This window comes from Falco biarmicus, chromosome Z (genome assembly GCF_023638135.1).
Source record: "Falco biarmicus isolate bFalBia1 chromosome Z, bFalBia1.pri, whole genome shotgun sequence".
NCBI lineage: Eukaryota > Metazoa > Chordata > Aves > Falconiformes > Falconidae > Falco > Falco biarmicus.
The window spans coordinates 55,352,631-55,379,295 of record NC_079311.1 but is presented as its reverse complement, the minus strand read 5'-3'; the positions used below and the strand labels follow the sequence as shown (position 1 = coordinate 55,379,295).

The window sequence follows — 26,665 nt, the reverse complement described above, 5'->3', positions numbered from 1 at the left end:
ACTTTAGATCTCTTGTATATGGCATGTATTGGCTATATAAATAGTAGTCTGTCTAAATATTATTCTGTAATTGCATGCCAGTTTGAGGTATGCATGCAGAAGCTAAGCAGTTTCTTACTTTATTTAAAAATAACTTTCCGGTTTTGGAAAAATATAATAAATACAAAATTTTTTGTAGGTTCATGTTTTTATATAGAAAACTGTCTGAACATGAAACTGAATATCACGTTTTCTAAATAGAAATGCAAGAATGAAGTGTCTTGAAATTAAGTTTAAATTGACTAGTCACTGTCATTGTTGAGCTCTTGTATGCTAATCAGTATGTTAATTGTCATATAAAAAAATTACAAATGTCACACCAAAACCAGGGGAAGCATTTGTGCTCAGCCAAAGAGAGAAAGTGGTGTTAGAGGAGCTAACTGATGGTGGAAGTGAAATATGATGGAGAAATTGTTCTGGAGGTTACAGAACCATTGTGTTAGATGTGTCTTTTAAACTCAGTATCTGCGACTTATTTTCCTAAATCGTGGTTTTAAACCCTTTTATTTTCTCCACTCTTTCAAATAATCTTAAATGAAATTTTAAGCTGTTTCCTATGTGTTTACAATCTGTCTATAAAACTATCAAGCACTGAAGGCCATTTGAATGCAAGTAGTAGCTCAGGAAAGCCACTAGAGCTGGTGCGAAAGAGTGATAATGAAAGCTTGATGTGGTATTTTAGAGAACTAATAAATGACTATAAACTTTGTTTATAATTTTGGTTTTACTCAGTGTAAGTTATGAAGAAAATGTAGAAATCTGTGTTTAAAAATTAGCAGATGTAATTGAAAATAACATGAGCTGATTTTTGTTGTGGTATAGGTAAATCAGATACAGACCAATGGGAACATCTGAAAACTTTTTAACAATTTTTTGATTTATTCATCAGTTGAATAGTATGAGTAAAAAGTATGTGCAACACTTGTCTGTATAATCCAAATTGTTACTGAATTTAAGTTAACAAAGTTAAAAAAGAAGATATTTTTCTATTACATAGATAAGTGATTTGGTAAATGTTTTAACTGTGATTTACATTTATAAGTAAAGCATTGCTTTGGTGTTAGCCAAATAAATTTGTTCCGTGTTCTTGAAAATCTTAATAAATTAGAAAGTATGCAGAGCTGGTGACTTTAAATGAAACTGTAACATTTAAATAGCACACTGAAAAATGTTTTGGCAAAGGCAACCAAGGAGCATAGTTTTGTTTAGCACCTTGCATTTCTGTCATTACTTGTCCCCCTGGTGTATATGAACCCTAAATTTCTGTAGGATGTTTCTGACTTGATTAATCTCCTTCGACAGCTTTGTTTTCTGCTTTCGCCCCTCCCGCTCTGTTAAGACCATTAAACCCTGAACTCATAACTTCTAAGGGAACTGGAATCCCAAAAGGGAACCAGTTTGATAATCGTGACTGGGTTGCTGAGTTACAGGTGGCTACAAGTTAATAAAACACTTGAATCTGTTGGCTTCAGTATGTGTTAGTTCTGTTCGTTGGTTTTTGTTGTTTTTTTTTTTTTTACTGTTGATAACCTGAAACTCTGCTTTGGAACCTTTTCATTCCCACCCATCTGCTTTGCAAATAGATTGAAAGTTCCACGGTACTTTCCTTGAAGACTGTTGGTGCCACCCAGAAAGCCCTAAGACCACAGAGATTTTTAATTATACCGAAGTAAAAACACTGTTTCAAAACACTCAGCGTGACTAACCACTGACAGTGTCTGCAAACATTTTCAAGGGAGCAACTGTGTTGCATAATGTGATGATTGTGGTGATGGTAGTACCTCTTCGCTTGTGTGGTTCAGAGGAGTTTCCTTGTTAGTAGCTGAATGATTTTAAGCAGACTTATACTTAACATGTGGAATTTCCAGAATACATGTGGCTTAGAGTTATTGTTGATTCTAACTGCCCATTGTGGGGGCTTGGTGTGTGTGTGTGTGTGTTTTGTTTTTTTCTGAAGTGTTGGCTTTCCTGAAAATCTGCACACAACACACTGCTGGCTCCCCTCCCCGCCCCAAGGTGAGGAATTAATTAGTCAGAATTATGGGCAATTCTGCTTTGCCAAGAAAGGAAACACGTGCTTTGATGAACTGCGCAGAAAACACTTTGTTGATAGGATAAATACATTGAATGTGGTGTCAGAGTTCAGTAAGTCTCCAGTTTGTATGAAAGATGAGGGAAAGTAATATTTTTATGTAAAAAACCAAGCAGTTTTCTATCTGGTATGTGCAAGACTTTTTAAGTGTTAGATAGTTTACTTGACAGGTATGTGTGAGTACTGACTAATGTTTGTATTAGACTTTGAAAATTGTTTTTAATCATCAACTCCATGCATCTAATTGCTTTCATATGTATGTGTCTAATGACTTTTTATATGCTTGAACTGACAATTTCATAGGAGTATTTCTACTGCAGACTGTGCATGGCTTCGACATTTCATAATAGCTTTTTGTGATGCACAGTTTCTGGTTGTTTTTTTTCTTTAGAGGGACTTCACATAATGAAAGCATATTGTATAGGTGAGAGGGTACATAATGTCATTGAAGGAAGAAGTACAGAAAAACTTCAACTGCTTCAGGGTGAATGAAGTAGTGCAACTTGTCTGGACGTGGAGCTCTAAAATCACAATGAGGAAAAGAAGAAACTATGCACCTCATTCTTTTTTTAGGCTTGAAGTAGAAGTTTGAGGAATAAACTTCTGTGTTACAGCCTTTCATAATGTTACTTGACTGTCTGTGTAGCATTATGAGGCTCCCTTGTTTAGCCTTACATACTAAATAAAACGATTGCCAATAGATTGTCATGTTTTTGTCTTTTCAGTAGTGCAGGAAATTTATTCACTAGCTCTTGCTTAGAGAAGCAAAATGTAGAACAATTCTGCTTTTATTACGTCTTGAGTCACTCTCCTCTCCTAATTAATTATTGATTGATTGGATAGCATGGTTAATGCAGTGCAGAAATCCAGGGGAGGCTTTTTAGTACCTGTGTGAACAGCTTTTCTGATTTCACTTGTGTGGAAAATACATTTCTCAGAAATTTTCACTATTGTTGACAGGTCAGGGCTTCATCAGAAGACTTTGATTCCTCATCAGTCCCACCCCCAGTCTTGGTTTTCATTGCTTCCAAAGAAAACACTTAAATACTGCAATTATCATTCACTTGAAAAGTCCCTGCAATTAATAGTGCTAGTAAGAATTACATGAAAAGAGACATTTCTGGCCTCTCTGCTTTCATCAGATCTTTGAGGACAATTTTTAAGACTCTTATAAGGGTGTTTGCTCTGTATGTATAATTGTTGAACTTTTTGAAATGTAGCAATATTCTGGCACAAATGCATAATTCTTAAGGGGGAGAAAAAAAAGGGTAACTCCTTTTCTTGAAAAACCCTTTATGATTTATATGTCACGGAGCACTGGCAGTGAAAGGTAAAAGCTACCATTTGGAATTACATGTGCTAAAGTATGAGGGATGGATGAGTGCACAGTTTACGTTTCATACATAGGAAGACAGACAGCAAAGAGGATTTTTTCTTTTTTTCCCTTAATGCCAACATTTCTGATTTGTAGGTGTAATTCCAAAGTCATGTTCCTTGCTTAGTTAAAAGTTTCAAAATGGCAATGATATGATTTGCATATGAGTTTTTTGGTTTGTTTTTCTTGAGAGGGGGGTGGTGGGTTGGGGTGGGTCTGTAATGTATTTGGTGAAATATTATAACATTTGGATTTAAGAATATGACTTGGAAATTTTCTCTTGTTCAGTGTGCTTACATGGGTTTGTTAATACTTAGGGGAAGTGTGTCAGGGAGACTAGGTATTTAAATATTCAGCATTGTCTAGAATGGTGTTTAGCACCTAGTTAGAATCCTGAAATGGGCTGGTGAATTGTGTGCATAACACTGAATTGATCTGAAATTATTTGGGATACAAACACAACAGCCTTAAAACTGCTAAGTCAGTTGCTACTGATTTATAGACAACTGATCTGTAATGTAATCTAGTTGATCCCACTTCACATAGCAAATGAGAACCATGTTTGGTTGCATGGGGTTGGTTTCTTTTTAACTCCATAAAATGGAGTTAATTTGATATTTCTCAAAACCCTGATGGATCAAGTATGTCTTACTGCACCATAAATTTGCAATATCTAGATTTACAGCCAATCCTTCAGTTACTAATCCCTTAAGAGTTACTCATTTGGGGGAGTTTCTCTAGGTTTTGTTTTGCTTTGGTTACTTTATATAATGCTTTCCATTTCTGTAGTCTCCTGTAAATCTATGATTCCTTTCCATAGAAAATCATGTGTCAGCACCTATAGTTCTGGTGTATTTTGATGAGCTTAAGTTTAAACAAGTGTCAGATGATAGGCCTATAGATTTCAGCATTTTAATCTGACATATGCACAATAAGCCTCTTGTTTTTAGCCCTCTTACTGACTCCTTACAGAGAGAACTCCCATTTTGTAATGAATTTAAGCTATTTGTTATTTAACACTGCATTACTCTTTGTTCCACAAAATTATGCTGGTTTATATGTGGAGTTGATGGGGGTTTTCTAACTGATTGTCTTACATGCACTTTAGACGTGATGAAACAAATTTGGGTCTGCACCCTTCAGAAGTTACCTAGATGTTGGTCAGAGCAGGAAGAAAGGGTGTGGGTGTTGTCCCCCCACCCCCCTTGGTTTCTTGTGTGTATTTCAGTGATTTCATTCTGACTCTTTTGAGCAGGGTTGTGGGTACTTTGCATTTTCCCAGAATTCTTTTGTCTCTTAAGGTCATTTAAAGTTATTTTTGTTGTCTTTGTGTTATGTTTTCAGTATTTTTTGCCTTCTTTCCCTAGTATCTTGCATTAATGTGAACATAGTTTTCTTTCATTATGGCCTGCTGTGACTTTAACGCCACCCTTTTCATCCTACTCTCTGACCTCTAGACCTGTTATCTTTTCCTGTCTTCAAAGTATGTTTGTCAGTGGTTGAACTTCATCCTTTTGTGCTGTCAATTCTTGGGCATGTAACCTGTTTTCAAAATAGTAGCACTGGCATTGCATGGATGCGTAACACTACAGAAAATACAATGCTGTGGCATCTGTCTTATGTTAGGCTGTACTGTCAGCTTGGAGCCCAAAAGCCAAGGTAAAAATCTGGTGCTGCTGAAGAGTGGATGCTCAACCAATGTCCATAGTTTGTGATTAAGTGGGATTGCTTGTCAATTCTCATTACAACAATCCTGAATTGGGGGGGGGGGGGGGCGCAATATCTCCCAGTTTTGTTTAAGAATATATGTTTGGGTTTGTTCTCAACTGAGCTATGAAAATGTAAATGGCGGGTCGTTGTCCTAGTCATCATGACAACTTCCTTTGTATTGCTTTACTTCTTAATTTTTCATCTAAAATCTTAAAATCAATGCCCAGATCTGTTTTTTGAAAAAGTAAGGAAAAAGGTTATATAGCTGTTACTAAACTGAGATGCTAAGAATCCATTGTATTAAATGCTATACAGAGAAAATATTGTAGTCTAACAGTGAAGTACAGGATAACAGGTGAACACAGTCTGCAGTCAGAGAACATAAAGGAAGAATGAGAAAATAAAGCAGCAAAAACAGTCTGCAGGTTATGGGATGGTGATTTGCAATGCTGTTGATAGTGATAGAGTAGTGCAATGCATAGTTCGAGAACGTATGCCAATCTACTACTTGATCATCTACCATGATATTTTTTTTAAAATACGGTGGACTCTTTGTGAAAACCATTTCCTATAAACATTTATTTCTCTGTTCTTTGTTTAGGTATCATGCCAGTGTATCATAACATGTTTGCACTTATGAGTGAAACTGAGAGAATGTGGTATCCTCCAAATCACATCTTCCATATAGATGAAGCAACCAGACTCATCCTAATTTACCGGATAAGGTAATCTAAAACAAATATTAAGTACTTTTCATGGTAAAACAATACTATGTGAGGAAACACAACCAACAAGATACTTAGTTGAACTATAGTTTCTCTAAGAAGTTATGGACAGATGTTGGTGATACTGGGTAAGAGATAGATAGAAGTATCAAAATTATTGGAGTAGGTTTGAATGGCATTTTATCAATTGTCTATATACTATGTTTTCAATGTCAGACTGAAGAAACAAAAATGAAAAATACAGCAGAAGTAAAAATAACATTTTTCTTAGTAATGATACCTCTTACCTCCTCTGTGCTTGCCTATTTGAAGTTCGTGGTAGTTCTGAAGTGCAGAGTAATTATCCTGTGTAGCCAGGCAGATGACTGCAATAGAATCATTTTTCTCTAACCTGATTTTTGAATATGGACATCTAAAGCTACAGTCACAGTTTTGTTCGTTTACCTTGCGTAGTGTGGCCTGAATGTTTCTTTAGGAACTCTCTCAAAGGAAACTGGAAGACAGTAACACAAAATTCTCTATATTCTGATTGAGGAGGATAAGTTTGCAGAGCTCCTTATCCTTACCAGTATAGCTTATCACCCTTCTTAATTGCTGTAGTACTTTTAGACACCAAGAACTGGATCCAAAGCCTTTAGTTGGCTAACTGTGGCTTTATATTGATCCTCCAAACCAGCCAGCATGAATTAGATATCTGTCTATGAAAGCGATAATGTCTGGTGCTGGTAAGCGAAAGAATCTGTTCATTGATGTTTGCTTAAATATTTCCTAACAGGTTTTATTTTCCCCACTGGTATTGCAATGGCAGCAGCAGAGCATATCGGTATGGCGTCCTTCGAGGTGCAGAAAGCCCTGTTCTTGATGATCTTGTCATGTCTTACCTGTTTGCACAGGTATGATTTGCTTGTTTATTTTTTAATGCAGATTGGTAAAGCTTGTTAGTATTTATTCCCTTCCATGTCTTCTGATAGTAGCTGTGTATGCTCTTTGACAGCTTGAAGCCCACTCAAGATGAAAAATAAATTCCATGTCATATTGTGTATTTGGAGAGATGAAGCTTTAATAGCACTTGTGGGGGGGGGGGGAGTGTGTTGCTCCTTTCTTGTGCCACTACATTGTGGAAGTCTTTTCAGCGTGACTTGCATTTGGAACTGGCACAGGGTAGAACATCCTCTCCATATTGACCTTTTTGAGATTTAAAACGAAAATGCTTTGAAAACTGTTTCTAAACATGATGGTAGCTGATACCTATTATGAATATGTGCAGCTTTTTGTGGATGAAGGGGTTCATTCAGAAGAATGCTGTCATTACAAAAAAAACCCCAACAAAACAACCAACCACAAAAAAACCAAACCCAAACAAAACAAAAAGCCAAAACAAACAAAAAATGCCACACCACAAAAAAAACCTTTGAGCAGAATGCTGCAGTTTTAATTTGCTTTCTTGCCTTCTTGTTTCACAGTGGCGAGATGATTTTTTGGATGGATGGATACAGATGCCTGTTACTCATGAAACACAGGAAGAATGCCTTGGAATGGCTGTTCTGGATATGATGAGAGTGGCCAAAGAAAAGGACCAAACCCCACTGGCTATTTACAATTCAGTCAGGTGACTCCGTAATTCATAGTTATGACACCTATCTGATACCTAAACCAGTATTTTTGCATGTTAGCATCTAGGAGGAGATGTACAGCTGTTGACAATTGATTTATTCTGGTGCAACGATTCCATAAATTTACCTATAGTGTAAACTATAAATTAGTAGGAAAATTGTATCATGGTTGCCATTCATGTTTTTGGCTACCAGGATTTGATTCTCTTAATGAGAGGTAAGGCAGCAGCTACTCAAGTGGGAAAGGTTGTAAGCAATTGTTTGAGCTGGGAGACAGCTCTGGAAGTTATCAGATCCCACCTGTGTTCAAATCAGGACCTACTTCAAAGTCAGATGAAGTTACTCAAGGCTTGTCCAGTGAAGTTCTGAAGGTGTCCAGAAATGGCGATTCCACCGCATCTCTGGGCAGCTTTATCCTGTGTGTGATCACGCTTGCTGAGGAAGATTTTCTCTCTATCTAATAATCTCTCAGCTATGATATTGACTCTCCTCTTGTTGCCTCTTGTCCTTTCACTGTGCATATGTGAGAAGAGTCTAAGTCTTCTCCATAACCACCTGTTAGTTCAAGACAATTAGTAGAACACCATACTTGAGCCTTCTTTTCTCTGGGCTGAACAAATCAAGCTCCCTTATGCCTCTTCTGTCATGTCGCGTGGCTCTTGACCATCTTGGACCAATGTCTGCTAAACTTGCTTGAGTTTATCAGTTCACTTTGGTTAATCAACCTAATTGGTTTCCTCTCCAGCTGAGTTAATTCTGTCCCTGATTAGTACTTAATGCTTGATGTTTGTCTTTTAATGAAACCTAGCAAAAGTGAAAAACAGAATGAGACAACAACTTGGCCAGCTCATTGAAGGTGACAAAGTACTCTTTTGCCCTCTTCATGTAGAATACAGACTGTGATATAGGAACTTCAGTGAGAACCAACCACAAGTTCCACCTGCTGTATTTTCAGCCAGGAAATTTGTCCTATATCCATGTAGTTGTCTCTATCCATGTGGTATCCTCTTTCCAGCTTCTACATCAAAGCAAGCAACTGTGTAACTTCTGCTGCTTTACCTCAGTACTTCAGCAAAGACTAGAACAGACATGTCTGGATTTATGGAAAATGCATTATGTAATATATATTGAAACTTGAGTGAGGGGGAAAAATGGAAAATGGAAGAAGACAGGGCTGTATTTTAAAGAACATACAACAGATTGAATAAAGGATACTTGTTATCCTACAGTTCAAAGAATAAGGTTACATTTAGAGGAAAAGATGTTTTCATATTGACTTGTTTAGAGCAGAACTAATTATCTTTGCTGGGTTTAATTTTTTTGCTGATTATGTATTCACAGCTACAAAATGTTTTTGCCTAAATGTGTGCGAGCAAAAATCCAAGACTATCACATTTTGACGCGAAAAAGAATAAGGTACAGGTTCCGCAAATTTATACAGCAGTTTGGCCAATGCAAAGCTACTGCCAGAAACTTGAAACTTAAGTATCTTATAAATCTGGAAACCCTTCAGTCTGCCTTCTATTCAGAGGTTTTTGAAGTAAAAGAACCTGGTGGAGATCCTTCTGGAGAGGAACGTTTTGCAACCATTGTAATAACTGGAAATGGTGGTATTCAGTGCTCAAGAGGAAAACTTAAAGACTGTGAGACACTAGCAGAGCAGGTAATTTCTTTTATTATTTTAATAATGGTGCAGTTTATCATGTAGCAGAGTGATTAGCTTATATTGGAAATTCTGATTTACCCCTAGTAAATTTGGTAGGTAAATTTTACTTCACAGTGATGATCCAATTTGTGTTTGACTGAGGCTCACAGTAATGTACTGACTTAAACAGGGTAGGATTTCGAAATTATTTTTTATTGAAGTATTAGAAGAAAGTCAGTACTTGAACTTGTAATACGTCTGTGCTTGACAAATGAAACAGTGTTGCAACTTTGTTACTGTAAAAAAATGATTGCCAAAAAGTAATGACCATGTCTCCAGGTGTAGGTAAAATGCACAAATTCCTCAAATTCTCTTTGAAAGCAAGGTTTTAAGGACTCCAAAGCCCAGGTAAATTTCCCTATACCTATTTCCTGCTGCAGTTAGACTCCTACCAGTGTCTGAGCTAGCAAATTTAAAGTGACATTTCTGTGACTGCAGAGTCCATGTACTCTTTGTTCAGGAATTAAATGCTAAAATTATTTGAGTAAGTGCCAGTAACGGTGTGCTGATGCATTTTTATTCATCAGTATTACTTCTTTTGTGTGTGATTTACCAGCATAACTATTCATGTTGTTGAATTCACCAGAATCTGATATATGTTGAGAGTGGGAGTTTTCCAAAGGTAAAATTAAAGGCAAAATGGAGCATGTCAGTTTTCCAAAATACTTGTGTCCATTATTTTGGTAGTTTTGATTCATAATATATAGCAGTCAAGACCAAACTACCTGTAACAATTTGTAAAAATACTATTTTTTTTTTTAATACTAAAAATCCAATTACATACCCAGATGCTTTGAGTGTGCTGTTCTTAGAATATTTGTAGATTGACATTAGGTCCACTTACCTCATTCATAGTTGTTATTTATCAGCCCTCTACCTTTCCTAATTTGCATGTAAATGCCAGTTATTCTGGCGGAGCTAACATAAATGTCACATTTTGCAATTTCTAGTTTTATTTGTACAAAATTGATGCATGCAATGCTTTTTGGGCCTGGCAACCAAGCCTGTAGTAAGAGTAGTATTTAAAATGATCGTATTTCCTATAGAGAATGCCAAATTATTTTTTTCATAATTAACAGTGTTATCATCCCACTTACAGAGACGCAGTGTAGGCTGCATTTATTTTCATTGGTGCAGAAACTGTTTATAAAATCGGTTATGAAAATTTAGTAAATTAATAAGGCTGCTTGAAATATGATCATAACTCTTATTTCAACAAACTGTAGTGATGTATCTTCATTAAGATACTGAATTGAAACAAAATTTTCATTTTTTTTGAAGGCAGGAATGACATATGTATGGTAGATTGTGAAGAAATTTGTTTGCCAGTTCACATCTCCAGCAACTAGATGGCCAAATACAGCTTCAGGGTCTTCAGTGCATTTGAGCTGATTTATTCTAACTGATACCCACTGAGTCTTACGACCTTGATTATTACACCTGTTTGTTTTAGGATAGGATATGCTTGCAGCCATATAAATGGGTATTCTGACTTGAATAAAATCTAGTTGCTTTGGAACAGTAGTTTTAGATAGCTAAATCTGCCTTCATTTAAGGATGTTAAGTTCTATTGAAAACAAAACAGTGTACGATTTATAAGATATTGTAATTTGGCTTGTGAATGACTGAAGGAAGTGCTACAGATCATCACAGTATCAAAGACTACCTGAACTTCTTATGAAAAGTAAAACGTGTCATGGATTTCCCATGTAATTAGGATTGATGCTTCAAGCTGCCTAGTCAGTGACAACCATGGCTGGTGGGACAGCCTTTTCTTAGACCCTTTCTCCATTCGTACTACATCCATCTCTTTGGTAGCAGATTCTGCAGCTTGTATCACTCTGATGAAGCTATGACATTTTGGATTGTTAACAAACTTTCTAAGCCTCTTTAATCAGGATGTTAATAACAAGTTCTCAATTTAAAAAACAAAAACACCATACAACAAAAAAACCTCCCCAAAGATTAATCATCATGTTCCAATGTTAATCCTCACAGAATACTACAGAACAATGAAGTATCTACAATAAAAAAAACCCTAACCCATAAATGAGTATTTCCATTCATGGTTCCTGATCTTTGTGCATTTTTTAATTGATGCTTCTAGTGATGGTCCCATAAACACAAGACTTTGTAATAGTGTATTTAAGGTTTTATAATCCTCTTTGTTGCTAGTTTATAAATTGAGATTTGTAGGAATTCTGATGCTGCAGATAGGTTGGGGGTCTTTAGTTGCTATTTATGTTATTACTGACATGTAACCAATATTTATTGCAGGATTTACAAACATACTGTGATTTTCCTGATATCATTGATGTCAGCATTAAACAAGCAAGCCAAGAAGGCTCCAGTGAGAGCAGAATTGTCACCATTCACAAACAAGATAGCAAGAATCTGGTCTGTTTACTTTGCTTGCAGTTTTTTCAAATACATTGTTGTTTTGAGCAGACTGTGTGGTTGCTGTGGTATTTATACTGTCGTATAAGCAATTAGCATGTTAATTAACCATGAAGTAAAACTACATGCATTTCATCAGTATAAACAGTGTATTGGAACACCAAGGGTCTTTTGCATTCAAAGCTCTGTGCATGAACTGAAATAAAAATAGATTTTATAGCTGAGGGTAATTTCTGATACACAGATTGCTTCTTCTCTTTCTTGGAGTCTTAAATCTGAGTCTGTGGTTTGATCTATTGAACATACTGTTTCCTTACTGTCATGGTAAGCTGTCTGCCAGTGACCAACACATTGAGAAAGGCTTCAAAATACGCTGAAAGTATGATGATACACAGAAAATGAGTATTGGCGAATTTAATGCCATTCTGATAATGTCATTGGCAAAATTAATGTAGTTGCTTTTACAAAGTATTTTATACATGAATGTAAAAAGTAAAGTTGTTTCAGTTTGAACTCCAGCGTTACACTCGAGTCAGACTTTCCAACAGGTATAATTCACATAGTCATGTGGTGGATTGACTTTGGCTGGGCACCAGGTGCTTGACAAGCTGCTCTATCACTCCCCTCCTCAACTGGGCAGGGGGAGAAAACATGACAAAAGGCTTGGGGGTTGAGATAAGAACAGGGAGAGATCACTCGCCAATTACCATCACAGGCAAACCAGACTTGACTTGGGGAAATTAGTTTAATTTATTGACGTTCAAATCGGAGTAGGATAATGAGAATTAAACCCATATGCTAAAAAACCTTCCCCCCACCCTTCACTTCTTCCTGGGCTCAACTTCACTCCCTAGTTCCTCTGCCTCCCCCACCAGCAGTGCAGGGAGATGGGGAATGAAGATTGTGGTCATTTCATCTCCTGTTGTCTCTACTGCTACTTCTTCCTCACACTCTTCCCCTGCTCCAGCCTGGGGCCCTTCCCATGGGAGACACCCCTCCATGAACTTCTCCAATGTGGGTCCTTCCCATGGGCTGCAGTTCTTCATGAACTGCTCCAGCATGGGTTCCCTATGGGTCCACAGGTCTGTGGGCAAACCTGCTCCAGCGTAGGCTCTCCACAGGGTCACAGCCTCCTTCAGGCATCCACCTGGTCCAGCGTGGGGTCCTCCATGGGCTACAGGTGGAGACCTCCATGGGCTGCAGGGCACAGCCTGCCTCACCATGGTCTTCACCACAGGCTGCAGGGGAATCTCTGCTCGGGTGCCTGGAGCACCTCCTCCCCCTCCTTCTTCACTGACCTTGGGGTCTGCAGAGCTGTTGCTCTCATACAGCCTCACTTCTCTGTTATACAGCCTCACTTCTCTGTTCTGGCTGCTGTTGCGCAGCAGGTTTTTTTCCCCCTTCTTAAATACATTATCCCGGAGGCACCACCACTGTCGCTGATGGACTTGGCCTTGGCCAGCGGTGGGTCCATCTTGGAGCTGGCTGGCGTTGGCTTTATCGGACATAGGGGACGCTCCTAACAGCTTCTCACAGAAGCCACCCATGTTAGCCCCCCAGCTACCAAAACGTTGCCACTCAAACGCAGTACAAGTTGTTGCTTCCTTTATCTCCATGACTGATCTGTGAGCCTTCAGGGCTCCCCAGCTCAGGCATTTGTGTGATAGGAGAGCTTCCTTCTTGTGTGTGTTTGAAAAAACTGTGTAGAGTTTAACTACTACTTTTCTGCAAAAATATTTTTTAAAATTCAAAAAATATTTCAATAAGCCGTTACGTATTATTGTCTAATGGTGCTTTGAAAGAAAAAGGCATATGGTTTACTTTCATTTATATAAGAATTATAATTCACTTTCATTTCCTGCATTAATAGCACAGGCCTGTTAGGAATTTGAATCTTTTTCAAGGCTTTTTACTGAAACATAAGAGTAGCTGGAGTATCTGCGATGCAGGTCGGTGGTGCTGAGAGCGTATTTCAGATTGGTGGAGGAGGCTTCCTTAATCTTGAGCCATTAGAATTCTCTTCAAAAATTTCAAATAGCAGTAGTTAGGTACTTGGCTGCATATTCTTTTGAGGCTAAAAGTGGCTTTCTAGGAGCTTGTCTAAAAACTGCTGAAGAGTATGGCAGACTAGGAAAAAGCACAGTAGCTGCTGGTTTGCTTGTGACTTATTTGTGTGTGGACACTTACATACCAGAAATAGCTGATGTGTTAATTAGAATTTGTGATTTAGTTCAATCTGTTACACAGCAACTAGAACTCATGATAGAAATGTACTTTAAGACTTTTAGGATACATGGATTGATTAAAATGGCTGGATTTTTAGGTCTGTGGTTTGTGTGGGTTTTCTGAATATGTCGAAACAACTGGAAAGAGAGTTGTTTCCAGGTCCTCTTTTAATAAGGAGTTCGAAGACTCCAGACAAATTCTTGGCATGTAATCAAATGCACCAGCTTTTTTATTGCTGTCTAGCAAAGAACTTGCCAAGGAATTGTGTTCAGGTACTAGGCATGTCCCAATTGTCATGAGCAAGCTTGTACAGCATGTACTGAAGCCTGTTCTGTTGTGCTGTGCTACCGAATGAAATCTAGTGTGACTCTGTAGATGGTGAACACTTCTCTGTTGAAGTGGACAGCTTTTTATGTTCTGATGCAACTGTCAAAATACTAAGAAAATATAGATAGCTAGATAAAAATAGACTGTCTTCCTTTATTGGCAGTAATAAGTATGTTATGTAATTTTGTCCTGCTCTTACCTGTTCAGTGTATTCTGCATAGACGTTTTCCACACACCGTTTTCCTTTGACCACATTATTCTTCTCCCCATTTCCATCCATTGCATCTCTCTTCATAGCAGTTAAAGGTTAGCTTCTATCTAGTCCAGCTCAGGATGTCAGGTTCTTCTAACTACTAATTAATTTTTTAGGCAGATCCTTTTCTAGAGACTTTTCTTTGCTACTTGAATGTAGCCCCTTAGATAAGTGAAGGCTTATCTATAGGATATCTATAGATAAACCTTAGATAAGCAAAGGCTTTCCTATCAGAAAAAAATAACACTGTTTCCAGTGCAGTAGGGTCTGCCACAGTGTGTGGTATCTACTCAGTTTGTCCATTCAGATGTTCCCTTTTGTCAGCATTCCTCTGCTGTTTGATGTATTTAGAGTAAGGGGGTTTTATGGAAGATTTGTTTAATTTGGATTTACTTTTGAACACTGAAGATTGCTAACAAGTTTTGGATGACACCAGGAAGGTAGAACTATACAAACAGTAGTTAAAAACTATTTTTATATCTTTACTGTATGTATATATGTTTGTAGCTTTTATACCATTACCATATCCAGGAATTTTGTGTTGCCTGCTAAAAATGGAAATTCTCTCTCTTTCTCTCCCCCCACCCCACACCTTTTTCCCCTGACAATTTAACAGGAGGCTGAATTTCAGTCATTAAGAGAAGCTCTCTCCTTTGTGTCGTTGATTGATGGATATTACAGATTAACTGCGGATGCCCACCATTATCTCTGTAAAGAAGTAGCACCACCATCAGTCCTTGAAAACATCCAAAGCAATTGCCATGGACCAATTTTGTAAGCAATTTTTTAGCAATATAGCAAGGTGATATATTTTTGAAAGATGAACTTTAGTTGACCGTGAACCATGATGGACATCTTGAATTGTGTATTTATTTCATTTACGTAACATAAAATGTTTTACATTTTTCCTCTTCTTTTTCACTTTGCAAAATAAAATACCTTCTCGACATAATTTTAAAAATAAATTAAAAGCTTCTGGTTTTAATTTTCTTCCCTTAGAATTCTTTTTGAGTGAGATGGGCAGCAAAGTCTTGATGCTGTATTTACCGAATTGTAGTTACTACCATGGCAGCAACATACAGTGTCCTAGACAGAGGATCTCATGCTGTCACTGCAGCCCCTCTAGCAGTTTATATTATCTAAGCTGTCAAAGAGAAAAAGGCAAATTCAGACAATACGATACTTGAGCAAGGATTGCGAGCCATATAAATTGGAGAGTTGTTTTGTTTTTAAAGGATGTTGTCTCTTTGTCTGCTTTCTTTGTTACTTGGGGTTTGTTTAAAGGAAGGTTCGTATCTTCACTGAATTTTTAAAAAATCTTTTTAATTGTTCATATGGTATTATTTATTGTTTGCAGATAGAAGTGTTTTTGTTAGGCAGAATAAAAAGGGTATTTGCTTTAGCTACAGAAAGCTCGAAAGCTGATACATGTATGAAACTAGTGTACTCTACTTGGCTACTACAGAATACTTCTGTAAATTTCCCAATGTCTGAAAGAGGGTAGGTGCTATAACCTTCAGAAAAAGGACGACGACGACAGGGATGGAAACCTATACAGTTCTAATCACATTTCTTGCACTAATGACTAATGCTGTACATAAACTGTTTTTTAGGGCTGTTTAGAAGGATGTGCAGTGAGTCTAGATCTTTCCAAGCCATTCTGTTCCTCATTCCCTGAGATAAATAGAAATAGTTATCTAGCAAGACTTGTTTAAAGGGAAATTGGTTCTTATAATAAAAAATGCACCACTTTATCTCAGCACCACTTTCTTATTAGCCCTTTCCCAAGTTAAACCCACCTACACAGATATTTTGTCAATTTTAGCTTCTTTTAAGCTGGTTTATTACGGCTTCTTCCATAATGGATGTTTAAAGTCATATCATAAGCCATGGGGAATGTAGTTCTTTAGGCTGTAGGATTTCTCATTACATAAATAATTGTGGTGTTCTCAGTATTAAGAATTTTTAATATACTGCTGTCTGCATAAGCAGCCACCCTGAACGCTGGAATATAAAAGGGAAAAAATATTAACTTAGCTGTAAAAAGTTGGGAGTTTCAATTGTTGCTGTATTAGAGATTGGCATTATTATCAGATATCTAATGTTCCTGGATGTTGAAATTTTGCAATATTAAATATTTTATTTTTACTATAGCATGGACTTTGCTATCAGTAAACTGAAGAAAGCGGGTAATCAGACTGGTTTCTACGTTCTTCGTTGCAGTCCTAAAGATTTTAAAAAATACTTCCTCACCTTTGCTATAGAGGTTTGTATTCTACCTTAGATAGTACCTGTATAATCCTTATTGCTTTATGATGATGAGCCTGGGAAGTTCAGTAAATTATTCTGAGAATTCTTCAGAATGTTTGTCTGATGTGTATTCTGTAGCTACTTCTGTCAGATTAGCCAGCTTTGAGGGTCTTGCGGGAAACATCAGAATACTTGTATGGTAAAGAATCACTAATGATACATACCGTATGCTTATGAGAACAAGACAAGTAGAGGGAAGAGAGCTTGAGAGTTCTGGGAGTGGTGACATGGCTTTTGGGACTGTAGTAAATGTTTGGGTGGTGGACCAGTTTGGGGTGTTTTTTCTTTTTATTTTTAAGTCTGAGGATTTTTTCACTTGGATTTTTTTCCTGGGATTTCTGCCTACCTCCCCGCTCTGGAGCGGGGCTTGGTTAGGCTGAGATTCAGTTCTTGGCTATCTGAGAGTGGCACTCCTTCATAAGTTCTTCTGGGTTTGGGTTCTGTCCACATCCCCTGTACTGGGCCAGCCACAGTATTTGGCAGATGTTACATCAGCACAGATAATCAGGTGGATATCTGGTGTTAGATAGAGTGGGAGCCACCCTCAAAATGCCTGCAATTCTCGTGCAGCTAAAGAACCAGATGTACCTCTTCTCTGTGAGATTGCAGTTAGTGATAATACAGTACCTTAATACGGGTGTTAAATCATTGTATGATCTTGTTCTGAGAATGGCCTTCTCTTTAATTAAATTAACACAGCTGCCTTCGGGTTTTTAACTAGGAAAGGTAATACCTGGGTTTTCCTGCTGGTTTGCAGCAAGCTAGTATGTTTGCTAAATAATGTCAGAGATATGTGCATCTCTGAAAACAATAAAATAACGTTGATATGTGGATGGAGAAGTAAACGGCCATTTTAAGATCAGTTTCACAAAAAATGTGACATCGGGTCAGTGAAGTACGTCTGATAGGGAATTTTTTAGTCTAAGTCCCTGTCTTAGTCTAAAGTCTAAGAGTCAAGCTTGTCAGTTAAGCCTGCTGTTAAGTGACCTAGCCATATTTGGATGTATTTCTTTCTTTTTCTGAGTCTTTCTGGGCAAGCAACTAAAAGGTGTTTGAGAATCAGAATTTCTTGAAACATTTTCTGTAGTGTTGATGTGAAAGACCATTGAAAGTACTATTAAGAGCTCCTCTGGTTTAAAAATGTTTAATGAGATATTTTCAAGACTCATTGTAAAAATAACTCAGTGTATATTGAAGATCTGCCCTAGGAACTAATTGCTTAGAATTGTACTGTAGACAACAGAAAAATAGAAATACAGATGAGACGTCCAAATGCTTGTCAAAATAACGTGGAGCATGAGCATTTGTGCTATTACTTTCAGCAAAATTTTGTTTTGACGTTGCCCCTTGTAATGGTGAAGAAGCTTTCATAACTAGCTCTGAAGGATTTTTTCCTAGGATCTGTTATCTGTTTTTTGAGCTCCATCTTTGCAGGTTTCATAACATTCGTTTTTCTTAGCATCAACATGCTAATTCCAGTGATCGGGGTAGAATCATGTTTTCTCAGTATCAGTATTACATAGTGAGAACAAAATAACAAATTATGGTAATGTTTTGCTGAAGCATTCATTCTTTATTTAGTAGAGTGCTATACATTTAAATAAGCTTTCAAATACTAAATATTGATCAATTTTATTTTTAATGGAAAAAAACTTCACAGCGTGAGAACACCACTGATTATAAGCACTGCTTAATTACGAAGAATGAGAATGGAGAATATAATCTTAGTGGAACCAAGAGGAGTTTTGGTAATCTTAAGGATCTGTTGACATGCTACCAGACAGAAACGGTCCGTTCAGACAGCATAATTTTCCAGTTCGTCAAATGCTGTCCTCCAAAACCAAAAGGTAAGAGAAAGATTATTTCTAAGCAGAGGGGTTTCCAACTTCTAAAGATTTAAAAATAAATTAACACTAAATGACTCTCAGCTAGGTAGAGATATATGTTTATGTGGGATTTTATAAATTTCACTGACCTATTTGTTCATCTTCTTAGTCATAGTTTTCAGCCCTAGTGTCTGCCAAATTTTACTTCTCAGATGGTCTTCCAGAAAGAATCATGGTAGCTGGTTTCCTGATTAGAAGCAAAACTGGTTTCTTAATTGCAATAGATTGTGTGCAGCAGCATTTCTTCTTCAATCAAGTGTTTTCATGTCTTGAAAAGGAAAGAGCTACTAAATGATACATTTCTCTCTGAGGATAGTTCCATGAGCAATGGAACCAGCAATGCCAGTGAATTCTTTCATTGTTTGTTGGCATCTTAGTCAAATTATGCCAAGGCTGCCGTGTGATTTCAGATCCTCTTCAACACTGAAAAATACACAGAGAGTAGAGCTTCTGACTGGGGACTGGATTTTTCTTAAATTTGTGTTAAAGGTCCTAGCTTTGGTATTCATAAAATCTTTCTCTTTTATGAATTCTGATGTCTGCCCTTTTTGCTTATGGTAAGTAGTACTACTTACAGTCAATATTAGTCTTTGTATCCAAGTCCCTCTTTAAACAAAAACTTTAGATGACAGACTGATATCACTTTTACCTCTCTCAAATTTGATTGAAATTAGCCACGGATTCAAAAGCTTAGACAAGATTTGACAACTGAATACATATGCACATTACAGAGAACAGTTTTGTAACCTCATTTCCATTGAAACAAAAAATTATACCTGTATCAGAATTATAAATTATTGAATAAATATAATTGCACATGCATACACACAGATATCCACAAATACGTACTGATCAGCTTCAGTTTTACTAACAGACCTTCACTACTTTGTGGAGAGTCTTTTTGCAAAATCACTCTAAGAATTACTCTGGTAAACATAAGGCAATAAGGATCACTAAAGTGTTGGCTAGGGCAAAAATATGTAAAACCTTTTAAGAGACATCAGAAAGATGCATGTCCTTAACAGAATGACTTCGTAATTTAAAAGAAGAAGGTGATTTATGTCCCCTTTTTCCATCCCTGATTGTTATTACAAATACAGCAGAAGTTAAAATATGAAAGGAGGCAGGAGTAGTTTCAGAATGTTTGTCAAAAGCAGGATTACTTCAGAAACTTAAAATAGTAGAGTGAACCCAAATGCTTTTGCTGATTAAAAAAAAAAAAAAGCAGACATTTGAATTTGTTTAATGAAATTTTGTGTGGGTTTTTGAACAAACTGATCTTGATATGATACCTTCTTGCTGGGTTAACATCTTCTCATTAATAATCCTTCTGAAATAATACTGTTTGAGTTTTATATTTTACAAATTTACTTAGTTTTTCTTTTCCCCACCCTCTTTCTTCTCCCAGATAAATCAAATCTCCTGGTTTTCAGAAGCAATAGTGTTTCTGATGTACCTTCATCACCTGCGCTACAGAGACACAATAATGTCAACCAGATGGTCTTTCACAAAATCCGGAATGAAGATTTGATATTTGTAAGTGCATTGGTTGCTTCTTCCATTGCAGATAGTTGGTTTAATACACACTAAATTTTAAACTCAGTATATGTTTAAAAGAGCTTACCTGAACGAGACTTTGCTGTAATCAACCTTCCCTTAGTTAAAGTTGTGAGAGAGAAGACTTTTTAAAAAAAATTTCCATTAACACAAATAATTGTGGTGTGTTTTTTTTTTTTTTAAATAAGAAGCGTCCTTTTGACTGCAATAGGAGTTGTTTTCTTTACTTCTGTACTTCTGGGGATGCTTAAATATATCTTTAATAGCAATTCCTTCCTCTCTGGTTCTTGCAGCAAGTTATTTTCTGAGATCCTTGAGAACTCAATAGAAAATAAGCAAGGATTTAAGCTGTTTCTCATATAGTTGCTTCTTTGTCTGCTCAGTCTGACTCTAGAGGTGTGATAGCTGTCAAGATTTGCATATGTGTTACTTAGGGTGGTTGTTTAAGAAGTCTTTTGCAAAACAGGCAGAGATTTTATTTCACACACACACACACCCCCCATCTGTATCCTTCCTTTCTTTTAGGAGGAAAGTCTTGGACAGGGCACGTTTACTAAGATTTTCAAAGGTGTAAGAAAAGAAGTGGGAGACTATGGCCAGCTCCATCAAACTGAAGTTCTTTTAAAGGTGCTGGATAAAGTGCATAGAAACTACTCAGAGGTTGGTGTGATTGTTGACCGCGGTATGATGCTTGTCCATGCTATGTTGAGCCTTGCTTTTCTTACAGTAAACAAGTATTTGTTACATGGTAGAGAGTGGTATATTGAACTGAGCTTATTCTTGGCCTTGTGACACTGAGAGCATGTATTTGGGACAGGTCTACTTCCCAAAGCTGATGTACATTATTTCCCCTCTCCCCACCACCCATCAGAGAATTTGGGGCTACCTACTGAGAGCCAGAGAACAGTTTCTTCATACAAGAACCACAGAATTGCCTTTAGCGGTAAATTATATACAGATGAGTGACCAACATTTATGAGAAATTACTGTTTTGGTGGACTGTCATCAATGTTTTGGAGTCATACTGATTTTCCAGTAGAATCAACAGTTCACATCAAGTCATAAAAAATTATAAGCGTTTAGGTGTGAGAAACACTTGCCATATGTAGAATCATCCATAGTCATTTAGACTTTCACTGTTTGAGAGAAGCTGCAAGCAAACCTGAAATGTCTTTTTGCAAAACCTAATACAATGGTAATATAATTGAGCCCTGGATTGTATATGTGAGAATTTAATTTTAAAGACTTCAACAAGATGTAGTAGTGGTTAATATATTAATGTAACTTTCTATGGTTGTTTATGTTGTATATATAATTGTATCACATTCCTAATTAATCTAGCTGTATTTATAGCAAGCCAAGAGAATCAGTGCATTGTTCACGGAATTTTTCAGTTACTTAAGACAAATCTGTATGAAAATGTGAGTAAAAAAGGAAAGGACATTTTGAATAGCTAATATTTATAAGCAATGTAGGCATACATGTTCGACAATTGAAAACAATAAAAAACTGAACCTCATATTTTAATTTTAATAAACTGGGTAATATACTTACATTCAGTGTTAAAAGGGCTAAGAGTACGGAAACACAAGTATAATCACCTGAAGGAAAATTTGCTATTTTTGACCTTGTTGCATTTGGTGAATAATCAGTACACAAGCAAGCATAGCTGGAGATGCCACTGAAGGGAACAAAATATTGCTATAGAAATAAAAGCATCTGAAACCTTCCTGACAAGGTTGGGTAAGGTCTCATAGTAGTGGATGAGTTATATAATACTTTTAACTTAATGATGTGCTTTGAGGAAAAAGTTGGAAAGAGAATAATTAATTATGAATTCACAGTTTACTTTTATTCCACGTCAGTTAACTTAGTAAAGATTCTTTTTAAAATGTTGAGATACACCTGCCTGCAGAAAAAGGGATTGCTGACCTCTCTGGAGTGTGGATTATCAATTATTTAAATTAAAAAATACAACTCATATCTACAACAACCACAATGTAATATATGTTACACAGAGTCTTTGCAATGAGATAGAAGCTGAGACATTTTTAAAAATACACATGGTTTTAATGAATTTATTAGAAATTCTGTGTTGGGTGGAGGAGGGCTTGTGTTTTCACTGATACTTACTCTCTCAATCTCTCTTGTTTCTCAAAGTCCTTCTTTGAGGCAGCAAGCATGATGAGCCAGCTTTCTTACAAACATTTGGTGTTAAATTATGGAGTCTGTGTATGTGGAGAGGAGAGTAAGTAGAAATTATATTTTTATACTAATTTTATACAGCTGTCATTAGAGTTTGTCATTGGTACTGGGGAAAAAAGGGGGGAAAAACTAAACAAAACAACTTGTCACACCAGCTGGAGACCCAATATGTGTTCACATTGCAGAGATATTAGTCCTGGCGTCTGAGAACTGGTTAATATGGTCATAACAAAGAAAACAGAAAAACTGTAAATACAGTCAGTGTGAACAGTAACCTCTGTAAATGATTCTGTCATGTCTGTTCAGAAGTGAGATTTTCTGATGTTTTGCTATATTTCTGGAACAAGCTTTTGAAATGCCAGAAAAATTGTACCCTTAACATTGTATCGATGGTGGTTAGCTAGAAAGGGAATTGCTTGGCTACCCAAGAAAATCTTTGTTTACTGTGATCAGGAACACAGAAACTGCCACCCTTTCCCACCCACTTGCTGACTTCGTGAGCACAAATATAGCCTTGGGAAGTTTGGTTTAGAGATCCCATTATTTCAACAAAACCACCACAGAATATTAACAAAGGTGGAATCTTTGCATTGTGTACAGAAGTAGAATGTGTTTTCAGTTTGGGTTACTGCATTGTGGCTATGTATTAATAAGTTTTTTTAAGAATGCCTGAAATACATTTATAACAACTTGTAATGACATCTTAAATTTGGATGGGTATCATATGCTTATGTGTGCTATCTTCGAATATTTGCTGTCTCGCTTTGGCAGTTTTTCCTCTTCATTCAGTATTTAGGCAGAAATGTCATTTTGCCCTAAAACATTTTTTTTGTGTATGTTTGTAGCAAAAGGAAGTGTTTTATAATAACAGTAAAAGCATATTAGGTAGATGGTTGCCTGTTTCAGAGTAGGAATTTGCAAAAGGGAGGGTGAAGTCTGTATCAGGAATTGCTTCTTAGGAAGATGGAAAAGGCACAACGCATTTGGCCAAGAACTTGTTATGCCATTAACACATTAGTGTTACTCGTGTTACACCCATGAGTGTTTTTTGCCTAGTTTATTCATTGTACCAAGCTTGGGGACTATATATAAAATTTCAGGTAGATCAGGTATATAATTAAAAAAAAAAAAAGTAAAGGTGTGTATGGTTACTTGTTTCTTCTTTAGGTCAGTTACCCTCTATAGACAGTTCTATTTCTGAAGGCAAGAGACTTATTACAGCTTAGTAAGAGGCAGTTACTAAGAAATCAGAAGACAGGCTGTTATTTTTTCTGTGGGTTACATACTTGATGTACAGATTTGATGAAAATAGCTTCGCATAATTGTAAAAAACCAGTTTGCTGTCTATAAAGTAAGTTTGTTATAGAAACCAGTTTATTTGTTATACCCAAATATAATACCAGTAGTTTCCAGTATCTTTACAGTCTAAACGGGATCATTGCAATGTGAGCGAGCATCTTGTAGCTGAAGGCAAGAGTTCAGTCATGCAGTGTGAAATCATTGTATTAAAACTGATGAAGACTGTGCAGTACTACAAAATGGGTCTTGTTTCTTAGGTTATTCACTGAACAACTGCATGGAGTCATATGTATACACAATTTTTTTTTTTTTAGTGGAGATATTAGCCTGTTTTCAAGAAGCCTGTTTCCTTTGTCAGCAAAGCACCATATTTTTCACTGGTAATATAGATTGTAAACTACTATGTAGTGAATGACTTGAATGTTATTTGACTCACTACATTGATATTGCTGTTACATTACTGTATCAGAAGTTAAAGTTACTTATTGTGCCTTTCAAGTGATGGTGGAAAGATGCTCACTGGATTTATTAAGGTGGAAAGCTATTCTGTATAAAAACCTATTAAATCTAGTAATTTTGCATATGAGAAGAAATTAGGTGTGCTTCCACACCATGACAAAGCATAAAGAACATAGAATAGTTGTGGGAATACTGAGATGTCATACAGATTTGAATTTAGTTAGATCACCAGCAAGGTATCAGAAAGATAAAGAAAGAGATGGGTATTACCAGAGTAATGAAGCTGTCCTGAAATTCCTTTATTTGTTGTTGGTTTTTAATTGTTAACTCCTGTTACTACTTCAAATCAGACATCCTTGTACAAGAATATGTAAAATTTGGATCCTTGGACACGTACTTGAAAAAGAACAAAAATGTTATCAATATCTTGTGGAAGCTGGAAGTAGCCAAACAGTTGGCATTAGCCATGCATTTTCTGGTAAGTAGTTTGTTCTTCAGTTTTGTTCATGACTGAATTGAAGTGTTTCAGGCTAATAGATGTAGAATGGCTGAGCTTATTACCCTATTTCCTGAAACTCTGGAGGGTATTTGTAAACAGACTGGTCATATACCAGATAGTGGATATGCAAGGACAGACCTTTGTATCTTGCACAAAGTGTAATTTAATTCCCAATTCTTTTTTAATGCTTTGTGTTTCAATGTGAAATAAAAACACATTTCCAGTAAAAATTCTTCCCTCCCCACCTCCCCAGGAATCAGTCCTCCTTGATTTTTCCATGTCAGCTCGTGATGCTGAACATAATCTATTTCCTGGTAGTGGTAGTAGTTAACCACTGGGAAAACATTGTACTTTTCAAACTGCTAGTACATTCTTTTTGTGCATTAGGTCCCAACCTTACAGTCTGTTTAATTGTATATAAAGGCCATTATTCAAGACAGGATATGTGATTACATGAATCTTCCCTTTTTTTTTCCCTTTAACAGTTTAAATGTTTTTATATTACGTTTTAAGTGGATCATACTGATGGATCAGTATTCCTCTGAGTTAACATACATCAAATATTTTTTAACTCAAACTTTAGTTAGATGCATAAAATGAACGAAAATTGGCTAGAAACTGTAACTCTTCAGAGGAACTGATGAAATGTCTGAGGTCTGATCAATATAATCTATGATCATTATTTTGTCTGCTTGATGTTTCCATCATGCTGTGTAAAGTTTGTTTTTAAATACCTCTTCAACCATAAGATTTTTTTGTCAGTATGCAAAATATACATTTTTATTCATAGGAGGATAAAGGCCTTGTTCATGGGAATGTCTGTGCAAAAAACATATTGCTTATCAGAGAGGAAGACAGGAAGTCTGGAAACCTTCCATTTATAAAACTAAGTGATCCTGGCATCAGTATTACAGTTTTGCCAAGAGACAGTAAGTCTGTGTATCAGCTTTCTTGTTTAATGCTTCTGACTTGAAAAACAAGTTTGGGTTTGGTTTTTGGTTTTTTTTCTGGCCACTGTCTAAGGTACTTCTGTTACATAAGTTCCTTCATCTGTCTTTCACGTTAGAATAACCTCTGCAGTCCTAGTCAGAAGTTTTATGTATATTTTATATCAGTGAATAGCTACAGAAGAATTCTCTGTTGTGTGAGGGGTTTTTTTCCTGCTGTTCTAATTCTCAACTTTTTTTCATTGGTAGTACATTTAGTATTCTATAATGTACAGCATGTAAGTGCTGCATCTGCAGGTAGCTGCTGGACTTGGCATCGTATGATTGGTCAAGGTTGAATTGTTGTATCTTATGGTTTGGAGAATCTTCAGAGCTGAAAGGAAATGCACTGTTGAAAATGATGCCGAAACAGTTGAAAATCATCTTCACTGCTTTTCTTGGTGAACACCTGAAGCCACTTGTGGCTAAAAATACTGGATTGTCATCTGCCATTGGAGCCATTCTGATGCTTTATAAACAGCAGAATTAATTACATGAAAAGAAATGGAAGTGTAAGATTGTTACACTGATGAAACTGAAGTAACCTTACTATTCTTTATCTAGTCCTTTTAATCATTTTGGAAAAGTGAACACACTCTATGCTTGGTAATTTTATACATGTCAAATAACACATCTAAGAGACATTGCAGTATCATTATTTTCCAATAAACTGTTTAAACTCAATGAGAAGCCTACATTAATCTTACGAGATCTCATTTTAAGGAGCTTTAAATCAAATCACTACAATACTATCTTTTAATTTGTTACTAATCAATATCAAAGGTTTTAAAATAAGGTAGTATGAAATTCCTTGTTATGGCACCTTTTGCTGTGCCACTGTCCCAGAATGTGCCAACCACTAACAAAGTACTTTTTACCCTTTGCCATCTAGTTCCTTTGTGGTAGCTGCTAAATCTTGGTAACACAGAGGGAAATAAAGAAGTTAGAGTGAAAATATGATGTGGGAATGATGTTAAGGCAGTTTTATAACATAAGATTTAT

At 36.5% G+C, this 26,665-nt stretch overlaps 1 protein-coding gene across 15 annotated transcripts in view; it reads left to right on the top strand.

The window, feature by feature from the left end:
• JAK2 (Janus kinase 2) overlaps positions 1-26,665 on the top strand; it is a 91,701-nt gene that overhangs the window by 43,862 nt on the left and 21,174 nt on the right. For all 15 annotated transcript variants that reach the window (XR_008819442.1, XM_056324723.1, XM_056324722.1 and 12 more), the window contains 13 exons: positions 5,818-5,941; positions 6,717-6,834; positions 7,405-7,550; positions 8,896-9,217; positions 11,537-11,656; positions 15,079-15,236; positions 16,617-16,728; positions 18,433-18,619; positions 20,067-20,194; positions 20,741-20,875; positions 22,376-22,463; positions 24,529-24,656; positions 25,468-25,606. Coding sequence is in view for 14 of the 15 variants with exons in the window: in XM_056324723.1 (XP_056180698.1) it covers positions 5,818-5,941; positions 6,717-6,834; positions 7,405-7,550; positions 8,896-9,217; positions 11,537-11,656; positions 15,079-15,236; positions 16,617-16,728; positions 18,433-18,619; positions 20,067-20,194; positions 20,741-20,875; positions 22,376-22,463; positions 24,529-24,656; positions 25,468-25,606 (1,905 nt within the window). In the remaining variant the exon portion in view is untranslated. The remainder of the gene's footprint in view (positions 1-5,817; positions 5,942-6,716; positions 6,835-7,404; positions 7,551-8,895; positions 9,218-11,536; positions 11,657-15,078; positions 15,237-16,616; positions 16,729-18,432; positions 18,620-20,066; positions 20,195-20,740; positions 20,876-22,375; positions 22,464-24,528; positions 24,657-25,467; positions 25,607-26,665) is intronic.